A 13,036-nucleotide genomic window follows, 5' to 3' on the forward strand; every position below is an offset into this window, starting at 1 on the left:
GCCATGATCAAGCAGGGTCCAGGTGACCAGAGACTGGTGTTTGGAACCCATCTGCTGAGCAAAGTAACAGTAGTTGCCACAAACTCAATTTGCATCTCGAAGCTGGAGTGCGAGGTTGGTAGCAATTAATCCCCATGTGTAGCTTTGAAATGGAAGATGATCTCCTCAAGCAGCTGAGAAACATCAATAATAAAGAAAAGGCTCATCAAAAGGGACTAATATGGAAACAGAGGTGGATGGCAAATGGCAAATGGACAATTCAAAGGAAGGTGTAAAAATAAGGAAAAAGAATAAAGCTAACAAAGTGCAATATATATAACCATATGGCTACATAAGCTTGGAAATCACACAAAGAATCATGTATTTAAACAGGGCTGGAAAATACAAGGTCCTGCCTCCCTCACAGAGACTTCTTGTGAAAAAGTACCCAAAAAGGAAGAGTTACGAGAAGCAACCACAGTAACACAGTTCCAGTACCACCACTGAAAATACTCTCACCGTTACCAAAAGTAGGAGACAGCTATGGACTTCATGCGAAGCAAACCAGCCTTCCTATGGCAGCTGAGCTTTATTCAGTTCTGGTCTTTGTGCTTTCCTACTATAAACAAGGTGATCATGTATAATTCCAGGAGTCTCTCAGCACTGCCTTAATTAGGCAGCTCCCAAATTACCTCTGTTGTTTGTGCCATATTACTCATAATTCATGACCATGGTCATATTCAAGCCCTTCTTGTAGGATCTAACATCCAGTGATGATCACCTCTGCCTTTTAATATAGGTTTCTGAGCCTTTGATATGACCAGCTGAAGAAGGTCCTACAACTACAGACATCTTGGCAAAAGAGCCACACGCTGCTGCTGAGTATTTGTCTCATGGGGCAAGTTCTCAAGCTTTCCTCACACTGAAGTAATGCCATCAGATGGTGGCAGCTGGCAGTAACCTGCATTAGGGAAAATGAGAAAAGCAGCTGCAGGGATCATGGAACAGAGAGCCTGGCCCAGCACAGCGCTAGGGCAGACGGACCTCGCTCAGCTTTTGCAGATAAATTATCTTGGAAGCAAAAAAAATAGTTTTACAGGTGAATAGGCCAAGCTTGTTAGCCTGGAAGACAGGTGAATGAGGAGGAACTGTTAACATCCATTTCTAGCTATGCAACAGGCTGTGGCCGGGCTTCCCATGAGCAGGGCTGACTGGCCTATTTAACGCTTACAACCAAAACTCCTTTGCTACAGAAACAGGGCAGCAAGCCAGGCAGGATACCGATCTGGCCTAAGACATGGAACAAAACCCAGGACTGTGGGCAAGGCTACCCACGCTGCCTATTTACTGACCTGCACTAGGACGGCCAGGAGCTGGGTGTCAGAGGGAAGTTCTCCTGTTGACATTCAAGAAACTCGGCAGGTTACAGGAGAGACGGCAGCTGAAAATCACACTTTCCTTTGCTCTGCATGTGCATGCAGACAGGACCGCCAACAGGGTGGATGTGGCAGTAATTACTTGAGGCTACAGTCAGTGACAACTGTCCGGGCAGTTGTCACAGCAGGTTTTATGGCAGTAAATGCAATGAGACGGTAGAGCAGCACTTTCCCGAGGTAGCACTCTACAGAGGAGTCCGGACTGTAATTTTTTTAAGAGGAGGTTTGAAACCAAAAGCTATATGCAGACACGGTAAGCACTGTCCACACAGTGTACTGGCCACAAACACGTGCCTCACTTTTACTGATGATTAAATATGACTGCATTAATCCCTATCTAATGGTTTTCCTTATAATAAACTATTCAGACACTAAGATTAGATTAAAACATAAGCTCAGTTTATTACTTAATGAAATGTATTTTTATTTGTCACAATGTAATACCTGCACCTTGTTACAAAATTTGTATTTTTCTCTGCTGTCATATCCTTAGCTTCAATAGCTTGTGTTTTGTAAATGACAGACTAGAGAAGTATGATGTTGTCTCTTTCAGCAATTGAAGCCACAGTCAGACTTTAAAAATAGATCAGACTTCTCTAATCACCCTTTACTATGCAATGATACAGACTTTGATAGGGGGCAGATGATGTTTGTAATTAACTTTTCTTCCTAAAAAAGGAAAACCAAAAGCAAATGCAAGAAAAGTTTCAGGTTTACAGAATGGCACAATGCGACTTCATTCTACTCCACAAGCTTTTATACGATACAGATCAGGCACGGGCACAGCCCATTTATTTCAATTGCCTGGTTATGCAATTCGCTATTCCCACTATTCCGTAAGTTTGAAATGGCACAATTACATCTTTCCATTACTGCATGGGTTTGAAATGTTGTTGCTGAGTAATACCAGAAAATCTGTTTTTGTGGTCCTAAGGTGCTCTGGAATGTGGAAAGCTCCGCACTTCTTGGTCTGCCGCCCTTGTGTTATAGCGGGTAATTCCAGTAATTTGTTTTTAACTGCACGGAAATACTTTCTATATTACTACTAAGAACTCAATAGACAGATTAACTATTAACTTTTTTAAGTAGAGCCTAAAAAGAAAATACAGGCTCCACAGCAACACATCTGGGAGTAAAGCTGACCGGTAGATTTGCTATACAAGTGCTGTTGCTGGTGCATGCAGGAGCAATGCGCACGTTGTGAACTTGTCAGTGCTGCATGGAAATTCCCAAGGTGTTACTGAGGCAGCTGCTGGAGTGAAGCACAAGGCAATGGTAAACCATTTCCACTGGTAGTGGCAGTTTTAATTTATACATAAGTTGTTATTGGGCAAGAGAAGGGGGGAAAAAAGCTCCCACAAAAATAAAGATTTCTCTTTCAGAAGAACCAGTTGCATCAAGGCAGTTCCTGGGAACTCCTGGCTAAACGACCACCTCATTTCTTTAATAGTTTTAGAGTGACAGCGAGGATTTTTCAGCCTCATCACTTTCTCCCAGGGCTGCAAAAAATGCCTCCATTGTATTCCTTAGGAGTATTATCTGTTTAAGCAGACCAAGAACAAGCAACCATGGCTCCATATGGAAGGTATGTAATGTTATGATATTGGGCAAAATTAGTGCAAGACCTGATGTTAAAGTTTAAACACATCACAAATGCAAAGGAAGGTTTTCACAATGTTTTAAATTACAGAGGCTTTTTAATGGTTTTTTTTGGAAAACATCTCTGTTTGTTGTGCTGACACGGAGGTGTTGGACCCTTATGGAGGCCTTGGGCAGTATGTTAATACTGTAACAGTAGTCATCATCTAGGCTTAAGCTAAACAAATCAAACATCCATTTTAGGGCAAATTTCAGCTCTATTTTACAGAATCTTTTTAAAAAGTAAGTTCAGCTTCTGCACAAAGCTCTCCTATACCCACATGCAAGTATGGGCTCTTGACTCTTCCATGTGAGACTACATTTTACTCATAGATACAGGAAAACAAGTTTCTGGATGATTCCACATCTTATACATCCCTGATTCTCACAAACACAGGTCTGAAAACTAAGCGGCTCGAAGAAGTCTACAAAGCCCCACATTAAAATCTCCGTTTCACACTCAGGTTCCAAGAAGAAATCTCATGCACGCTAAGTGCCATTTGATTCCAACTGTCCCTCCATTTCAGTGTTTGGTGAAGGGCAATCCATCCTCACTGAAGGAACAAAAATTGTCAGAGACAGAAGGGGAAATGCTGAAGGATGTGGAACCCCATGGAGCATTACTCCGAATATACATTAAGAAAGTAAGTCACGGTGTTTTCTAGCAAACTAGAAAACAAAGCGGTTGGATGTATTTCAAAAGTCCAATTTTGTGGAAACAGTGCCTTACCAACAGCTCTCCTCAAAATTAACTCAGCTCCCACAGGAGCAGTGCAGGCTTTTCCTCACAGCCAGGAGGACACTGGACCAATTTTTGATGAGCTGTACACAAAAAAATGCTAGTCCAGCTGCATTTGTCCATGGCTTCGCTGGTAGCTGGCTTGCAGCTGGAGCCAGCTGAAACCATCCTCCAAGCGTTTCACAACCACCTATCAGTATGTGCAAACGGGAGCTTCAGAGCAAATTCAGGGGGGTCAAACGTTCAAGGTTGCCCTGTTTTGCCTCAAAAGGGCACTCAAGCACCTTTTTTCCCCAATTCTTACTAAACTACTGATACAATGGCATTCGCTATTTAAATTGCTAGTTACTTTTCTGACCTTGCGATTATAAAAGAAGCGAGAGGTCTGCGCAGCCATGGCTCTGTGCCCTATGGCATCACACGCAGCAGCGGAGGATGCAGATACCCACTCTTCCCAATGGATAGCTCTGTACGGACATAGTGGTGAGGAATCAACCTTTGCTAGTGGTTATGTTCCTAGCACGTGTTGTAAGTAGCATCTACGTCTTTGTGAATATTAAGATACGCAGCTAAATCTTGTCATTTGAATATTGCTTTTGTATGATTAAATGTACACATTCAAATGAATACACCAGATTTAAGTCCTGTCTCTCTGCTATTCTTTGTTATAAAAATTTGTATTTACCATTATTCATATACAAATATTAGCTTGCTTTGGATGGTCAAATGACTCTTCCAAATTGAAGTTGTACAACAAAAGAAAAAACTCAGACCAGAGAAGAAAGTTCTACCCGAAAAATGAACTGTAAGAAATACCAGTCAATGGATAACTCTCTCTAAGCAGTATGCGCTAAGCTGCAGCACCACTGATCTCTGAATAACGTTCTGAAGCCCCCTTCTCATGGAGGGCTCTCGTCTCTGCAAGGGTACCACAGTTACACGTGGTCAAAGACCTTTTGTAACTCCATACTATGGCAATACAATCCTGACACGGAACTATATAGGCACTGGAAGCATATCTCACCTTTCTTTTGAGAAACTGAGACTAATAATGGCATCACTTTGTCTCAAAATGATTTTTTCAGTTTTTGTAACAAGCACCAGAAGCACTATCCTGCTTCCGAAATGAAGCACAGATAATTTTTTGCCCAGAAGGTGGTATAGATAGGATAACACAACTTTTTAATACCAGTCCAATTAAATAATATGGCAATCATCAAATATATTTTAACTTTCTAACTATTATCACGACTGAACAGAAGAATAACTACAGAATAGGGAAAGCAAATTCACACGGTTGCTTTGCAAGCTGCAAACTACTTCCATTACACTCAGAGATTTAGGAAACAGATGCTGGACTTCCCTCAGTGAAGCAGTGAGTATTTCCCTGCATCTGCCCTTTCTTCCTTATCCTGCACCTAATAGGTGGCTTAATTTCCACTAGCATTAAATCAAAGGCTTTGGTATGAACACATTGGACTCCGCTTCCAATAAGCAGCAGTAACTAATAGTAAAGTACACATAATAAGGAAAACAATAAATATCAAATTGGTAAAACAAAGAAAACCACAGTGCAACAAAGACAGATTTAGAAAATTCTATAGGTGCAACCTGATTAAAAATAATACAGGATTTTAAAACACACAGTTGTGTTAAAAAGAAAAAAGATCAATTATGCCAAAATATCTCATAGTTTACCATAAAACAGTTGCTTGAATATTCAAGCAACTATTGCTTCGTCTGCTTACAATCAAACAAAACAAATATTTGACCATATCTGCGGTATTTCTGCAACTCCGTATGACTGCTGGTGTTGATTTCAAAAGAGTCCTTGTAAAATACCAGGTACAGTCTATCACAAGAAGTCTATTGCACTTGAGGAAAAAACATAATGGGATAAAAGGATTATCAGAAATTTGAAGAAAATATTTAAACCAATTAATTCAACAGAATTGGGATTTGTATCTTACAAGCAGTTCAGCTCTGACAAGTTGCTGCCTGGAAGGGATTCTTCACTGTCCAATTAGCAAACCTATTAGCAGTTCTGTCTACATTGTCAGCTAGACATCCTGGAAGAAGTTAGTGATGGACTACTATGAGAAGCTGAGAACCAAGAGGGAGAAGTAAAGGAAAACAGTGAAAAGGGAGTGAGAGAGAGAGAGAGGAACCCTCCCCTCCTGGCAAACCCTGCTCCTGCCAGCAGCCCCGAGCAGTGGAGATGCTGCACCAGGTGAATGCAGCGTTTATCCATCACCAAGAGGGGTGGCCCCTGGGGACCAGCAACATGGGATTTTTGATGGCTCAGACTTTTCTGTAAGGAATTCTTAATATGCAAAAAGTTGTGACAATTTAATGATATTACAATAATCTGTCCAGGAAAACGCATGGAAAACCTGAATGCAGATTTATTTGCACCCATTCACACTATCCTAAAATTTCATTTATGATTTAGGTTAAAAAGTCCTCTCAATGGATGTGACAATTTGAACTAATCTATATACATTCTTTGGAGTTAATTAAGCCAGAGCAACATTTCTGATGACACAAAATAGAGCAAAATAAAACAAACTTGGAATCAGGCTAATGCAGGCCGGGAGGGAGCACAGGAGGTCTCTGGTGGAACCTCTTGCTCACAGGTCAGACCAGACCACTCAGGGCTTCATCTGGCCAGGACTCAAAAACCTCCAAGGACGGAGACTGCACCATCTCTGTGGACAACCTGGGCCTCTGCCTGACTAACCTCATGGGGGAAAACAGGTCTCCTTACATCCAGAATGAAACTCTTGTGTTTCAACTTATATCCATTGTCTCCATCTTCACACCCAGCCCCAATTTAGAGGGCACAGCTCTGTCTCCTCCATGACGTGCCCACAGGCACTGGGGGCAGCTGGTAGGTCCCCCTGAAGCTGTCTCTGCTCCAGGCTGGACAAGCCCAGCTTTACCAGCCTCTGCTCACCAGACCAGTGCTCCAGCCCCAAAATCTCGGGGGCCTCCCCTACCATTTGTCCAATGTCTTTTTTGTACTGGGAGCGCCAAGCTGGGCACAGGATTCAGGCACAGTCTAACAACTGATGAGTAAAGGGGGATTAATTGTACAGGGGGGTACAGGTAAAGGGTACACGTCCCTGGGATAAGGACAGCTCATCTCATTCCTTTAGCTACCTTTTCCTAATGCTTTCCAGTTTTTGTTGCATTTACCAACTACTAGTTCTGTGTGCTTCAAATCCTAAGCAAATGTCAGCTAAAATACAATTTTGTCAAACATTTCCCCCAACTTGTAACTGTGAAACTGGGTGGGAACTGATGCTTCAAGGCGAGTTTTGCTGTATGCCAGACCCTGCAGACGAGCTGCCCACTGCACAGAAGTGCTCTGGCACTCCCCAGAGTGCTTCTCCCCCCACAGAAAGCCATTCCCTCACGTCAGGGCCCCACATCTGCAGCAGCTGGTCCCTAACACATGGACTATATGAGAGTATACATCATTTCCTGTCTATTTACTCCCACTGACTTCCAGAAATTATTATACCAAGGCACTGGCTTCTAAAGACACATTATGTAGTGCTACCACTACACAGTATCACACTGCAGCACAGAAGTTAATATTTTCCTCATTAAAATACTTTATTCATAAGCAAACACTAAAGACAGAGGCAAATATATGATGACATGATCAAGGTTTAAAATATTTCATAATAAACAGAAGCAATGCAAGCTAATTAGTTATGACAGTGTCATATGCTCATAGAAAAACAGGTCTCATCTTGAAAGCAACTGGAACCTTCTATGGCCTTGTCTGAAATACAAAAACATACATAAAATGAGGAAATCAGCCCGATAATTAATTTACTATTACTTAAGCCATCAGGAGTGAGGACTGACCTCCCCAGCTTCAGATGTCTAAATGCAGGCTGAGTGAGTCGCTGTGGCAATAAAAAGCAATAGAAGAAACTTGCCAATTTTAAGTCTATATTGGGATAAAATAGATTGATCTTACAATTTCTCCTTTCTCTCCACTGATTATAAAGCAGCACAGGACAACCTCTGCATTATGCCACCCATCCTATGTTTCACATTCAGAGATGTGTTCTTGGCCCACCACTTGCATCAAGTGATACAATTTACCTCAGGTCTCTTCTACTGTGACTTCAGCAGAAACAAGTGGTATTGGTATGTTCAGGCAGATATTTCTGCTGCTCAGCTCAAAATGGTAACTAATTAAGTTTCAGCAACCTGTTTGTATGCTGCATGCTCTGCAAAACACAAGAACATTAGCAAAGTGACAGCTTAAAATTTCTGCATCTGTGCTGTAACTTCAGTTACATGACCAGTTAGCACAAATTCAGAAGTGAAGCTCAAGCAGGCTGCATGCAATGCACTGTTTCAAGTTACGCTTACTGCCTGCATAACAATAATGCCCCAAGGCTCCAGCTAAGATCAAAGTTCAACTATATTACAGGGTATGTACTTTCATAATAACACTTTGTCTGCTGTGGACCAACACATGCCACTGCAGCACTTCCAGGTGTACGCTGCATCCTTATCCATGGAGGAGATGTTGTCTCCTGTAGGAAGGGCGGCAGTAAAGTATAAATGCTACATGTAAGCCACTGTATCTTTCCCGCTCGGAAAGAGGCTTTTTGTATCACTTGCTCCTTAGGGGAGCAAAGCAGCAGATACCTGGAGTCCCTTCAGTTGCAGCTGTTACATTCACTACAGCTGAGTTCTAAAGCAGTCTCTGCTTCAGATAATGTACAAAATAGACACGGCAACAGAGAGATGAACTGGCTTCCCAGGATCACTCGGATGGTCACGGAATAGCTTGGGAGAAAGCCCAGACCGATCCACTACACCATACTGTGTCCCAAACTAGCTATGAAATCAAAATCTCTTATTTCTCATAAGCCAGTCTTAAAATGGGGCACATATTTACACAGCAGTGCCAAAGGCCAGCACCAAACATCTGACAAGCTGGGGCAAAGCCATGGGGTAATCAAGTGCATGGTTCCTAAAGACTAAGTAGCCCTTTGGTAAGTCTTAGAGAACCAGAAGCAGGGGATGAGGAGGGAATTCCGCTCTATTTACTCACACTTAAATCATCATACAGGTACAGAAGTGCCAAAGGGAGGGAAAGGAGTAATTCTTTCCCCTACGTTGTGGAACAAATGTAAGCTGAAGTGACCCTTACTGCCGTGAGGTCTCAGCTCACTAGCCAGCGAATCTACTCTTCGCTCAACACAACCTGCTCCTATCTACCGTCAGTGCTTTCCAAGCTAACCTTGCTGCTGCAGTGATTGGTGGGTGAGGGCTTATTTTCTCCATTGACAAACAGCTGATGTCTGCCCATTTCAGATCCCTGAATAAGCAAATATTGTTCAAGCGCTGAATTCCTAAGCAAGCTGAAAAATGCATTATTTAAAACATGATTGTGTTCCAGCACTGCACAATATTGCTAAAGCTACTTAAGGCTTACACATCTAATGCATATATATATAGTAATTTGATAAATTTTAACTCAACTTTTTAGTAACTGTTTCCAGTTATTCGTGAATTACGTCACGACAAATTTGGACCAAATGTTTCATTGGTCTCTACATCTGTGCATATCATTGTTTGCACATTCAGTCTCATGTTCTGCATGACCAAAAATTTCCATTTTTTATAAAGATTTGCTCTTCATATGGTCTCTCCTGTTAGACAAAGTGCACCTCAGTCAGATATCATTTGTTTTTTCAGTTTGGCAAGACCAGTGAGACAGTCATCTCTCCATTTTCTCCTGGCATCCAAGCCTTTAGGAACAACTGGAATTTTTTCAGACATTGCCTGGAACAGAAAATTTAAGATGATTAACTCTCATGTTCTGAGTAAAAAGGTTCTCACCAGCATTGTTTTCCTGCTTTCCCTGTGTCAGACCAAGAAACCATCCACACAAACAGTAACTTAGTCAATCATAAGCAACAGGCAACTTATTCTTTACATAGGTGACTGGAAGTGAGCTAACCTCATACGAGAAGAGTGCTTCTGCTTGGAGAAGGTTGGCCTGAACGTGGCAATGAAGGCACCCACAGAAACAAGAAAGCATCAGCCTCTTCTCTCAGTTTGCCCCACAGAGTCACTGCCTAGTTTCTTTGATAATGAGCTTTTATTAAGTAGGAAGAGGCAACCTGGCCATTTACATGGCTGAAAATGCGCTCTAAACCAAATTCCTGTACGTGTTTAAAGCTCTGACCTCTCTTCTCACTCCTAATAAATGTAATGAGGGATACCATGTTTATTAAAAACATTTTGTCTTAGCATGCCAGTTATAATCAAAATGACAGGGGAAGACACATAACAAACCAAGAATTACAATTATATATATTGTTTTGTTTATTGGAATACGGGGGAGAGAAAGTACAGTACTATTTGAGGACATGAAGGTAGAAGTTGGAACAAGTCAGCAAGCGAAGATGATATTTAAACAAAATGGGGGGAGGGAGAGTACTTCTGAGTGCATAATCAAAGTTGTCTTAGGAGTGCCACTTAAATGTATCACTGAAAGGAGAAGAGGTAGTAAGCTCTGGCCAGACAGTACATTGAAACAGCTTTTCTTTCAAAGAAAAAAAGGTGTTTTCAGAGTGCAGGCAGAGTTCACAAGGTCATCTTTGCCAAAATATCACCTGAGGTCTTAGGTTTAAAAGGCAAGTGTTGAGAAACTGGGTAAAACCTGGACCTGCTACCAATGACTGGCAAGCTGCAGTCACTCCATAAAAAAAATCAGGGAGAGGGACAGAGGAGTAAGATAAGAAACGTTTAATGTTTTACTCTTAGGAGGAGATTCTTGCAAGCCCATCTTTGGCATTGAAGACTGAAGATGATAAAGAGACACAGAACCAGATGCTGAAGTGGAATCCAGCTTTCTCTGAAGAAACCTGAACCGTTTCATATAAATTAAAAGCTTCTGATTGTGAATAACTCCACAATTATTATTTATTCTTATTATAAGTAGTCTATGTTATTTAAGAGTAAAAGAATCTCTTTCCTTTTTAGGATAGTTGATGTTGAAATTGTATTAACATAAATAGGAACAACAATGCTATCTTCCAGACAGACTGCCTCCGAATTCGGAATTAATCTCTGACAGATGATCAGGAATGATGCAACACATACATGTGTTCTTTAGTGAATCAGTAAAAAAGGCAGAGTAAAAAAAAAAAGTAAAAAAGTAAAAAAGTAAAAAAACTATGAAAAGGCAGAGTTAGGAAATTACAATACTTCAGTTAATTCCTACGGTCATACAAAATAGCCTACATAGGGAGTATAAACAAATTGTGGGCTTTGAAGTGTTAATAGACGAACTAGGTCACAATTCAGCATAGCACTTAAACACATCTTATTTTTAAAATATGCAAGTAACCTTACCAGACTGCTCACATGCTTAACTTAAACATGTATTTGCATGCATTACAGACTGGAGTTCTAGTTTGTAAAGTATACAAAGGGAGGAAGAGGGAGGAAGAGGGAGGAAGAGGGAGGAAGAGGGAGGAAGAGGGAGGAAGAGGGAGGAAGAGGGAGGAAGAGGGAGGAAGAGGGAGGAAGAGGGAGGAAGAGGGAGGAAGAGGGAGGAAGAGGGAGGAAGAGGGAGGAAGAGGGAGGAAGAGGGAGGAAGAGGGAGGAAGAGGGAGGAAGAGGGAGGAAGAGGGAGGAAGAGGGAGGAAGAGGGAGGAAGAGGGAGGAAGAGGGAGGAAGAGGGAGGAAGAGGGAGGAAGAGGGAGGAAGAGGGAGGAAGAGGGAGGAAGAGGGAGGAAGAGGGAGGAAGAGGGAGGAAGAGGGAGGAAGAGGGAGGAAGAGGGAGGAAGAGGGAGGAAGAGGGAGGAAGAGGGAGGAAGAGGGAGGAAGAGGGAGGAAGAGGGAGGAAGAGGGAGGAAGAGGGAGGAAGAGGGAGGAAGAGGGAGGAAGAGGGAGGAAGAGGGAGGAAGAGGGAGGAAGAGGGAGGAAGAGGGAGGAAGAGGGAGGAAGAGGGAGGAAGAGGGAGGAAGAGGGAGGAAGAGGGAGGAAGAGGGAGGAAGAGGGAGGAAGAGGGAGGAAGAGGGAGGAAGAGGGAGGAAGAGGGAGGAAGAGGGAGGAAGAGGGAGGAAGAGGGAGGAAGAGGGAGGAAGAGGGAGGAAAAAAGCTACAGGGTTTATGCAGGGAGGTGGAGTAGGAAGAAGACACAGGGAGAAAAGTCATGTAGGAAAGGAAGCTTGCAGCTGTGCAGCTGTAGAGGACACAAGACAGAAGTGGTAAGAAACTGTGTGGAGGATTTAATGTCAATAACCCATAGTTGTTAGCAGTTGACTCCTCTGTCTAGTAATAATGTTACTCAGCTGCTAGATCACTTTCCCCTGCTGTATGTCAAAGCGCTTTTAAAAGGGACTTACATGCCTTCTGTACTCATCTTTTAATGTGAAATACACATTCACACAAACCGCACAGACTACAGATACCTCTAGCAGTAAACTGAAATGGTAAAAATGTTTAAAATAAAAGCTAATGTTCTTTGTTCTGAATGGCGCTGCATTTATCAACTCTATTTACCTGATTGATTTTCTGCACAATTTCACCTGAAAATTCTGGAACTGGTCCAAAGGTGTTCAGAACAAGTCTCATACCTTCACGGTATCTTTCGCAGTAATTTGATATACCTAAAAATAAGAGGGGAAAATTACATTTCAACAGAAATTCCTACTTAAGTTCAATAAGGCTGCCTGTGCTTAAGCACTGTCTTAAATCAGAATTACAAAAAGAAAGTAAGCGTGCTCTTATGCTTAAGACACCTAATTGTCATCAAGGAAAAATGGATTCTATCCACCACATTTCTGTTAGGGTTCATGGAAAAATTATTTAGCACATGCCTTCATTGCAACTAATGTTATATATCAGGAGGCAATGCTGTGAGGGGTGTAGTACACACAACCATGGATACACTTGTGCTTTGTTACTTGAGACCACAAAGCATCCCCAGCCAGTGTCCGCAGAGAGAGTGCTCTCACCCCTCCTCTCCTCCTGTTCAGTATGTGTCATATCAGCTGAAGCATTCCTGTTATTGTTTTTTTTATTGACCTGGAGTGTATCAAGAGCAACGTGGTTCAGGGGGAAAGGGTCAAAGTCATGGAGATGCAGGTGGCCTCCAGTGAAGAAGAAAGGCTTAAGGAGGAACAGATGGATCTTGCACATCAACACCTTGTATTGCAACTGGGATTAGCAACAGGGATTTGGCTTCTGTGAC

At 42.1% G+C, this 13,036-nt stretch overlaps 1 protein-coding gene across 3 annotated transcripts in view; it reads right to left on the minus strand.

The window, feature by feature from the left end:
• Window positions 1–7,388: 7,388 nt before the first annotated feature.
• Window positions 7,389–13,036, minus strand: part of CRYL1 (crystallin lambda 1) — a 61,603-nt gene continuing 55,955 nt past the window's right edge. For all 3 annotated transcript variants that reach the window (XM_055703359.1, XM_055703358.1, XM_055703357.1), the window contains 2 exons: window positions 12,346–12,452; window positions 7,389–9,612 (listed from right to left, as the gene is read on the minus strand). In XM_055703359.1, the coding sequence (XP_055559334.1) occupies window positions 9,499–9,612; window positions 12,346–12,452 (221 nt within the window). In that variant the 3' untranslated portion in view covers window positions 7,389–9,498. The remainder of the gene's footprint in view (window positions 9,613–12,345; window positions 12,453–13,036) is intronic.

This window comes from Falco cherrug, chromosome 2, assembly GCF_023634085.1.
Source record: "Falco cherrug isolate bFalChe1 chromosome 2, bFalChe1.pri, whole genome shotgun sequence".
NCBI classification, from domain to species: Eukaryota; Metazoa; Chordata; class Aves; order Falconiformes; family Falconidae; genus Falco; species Falco cherrug.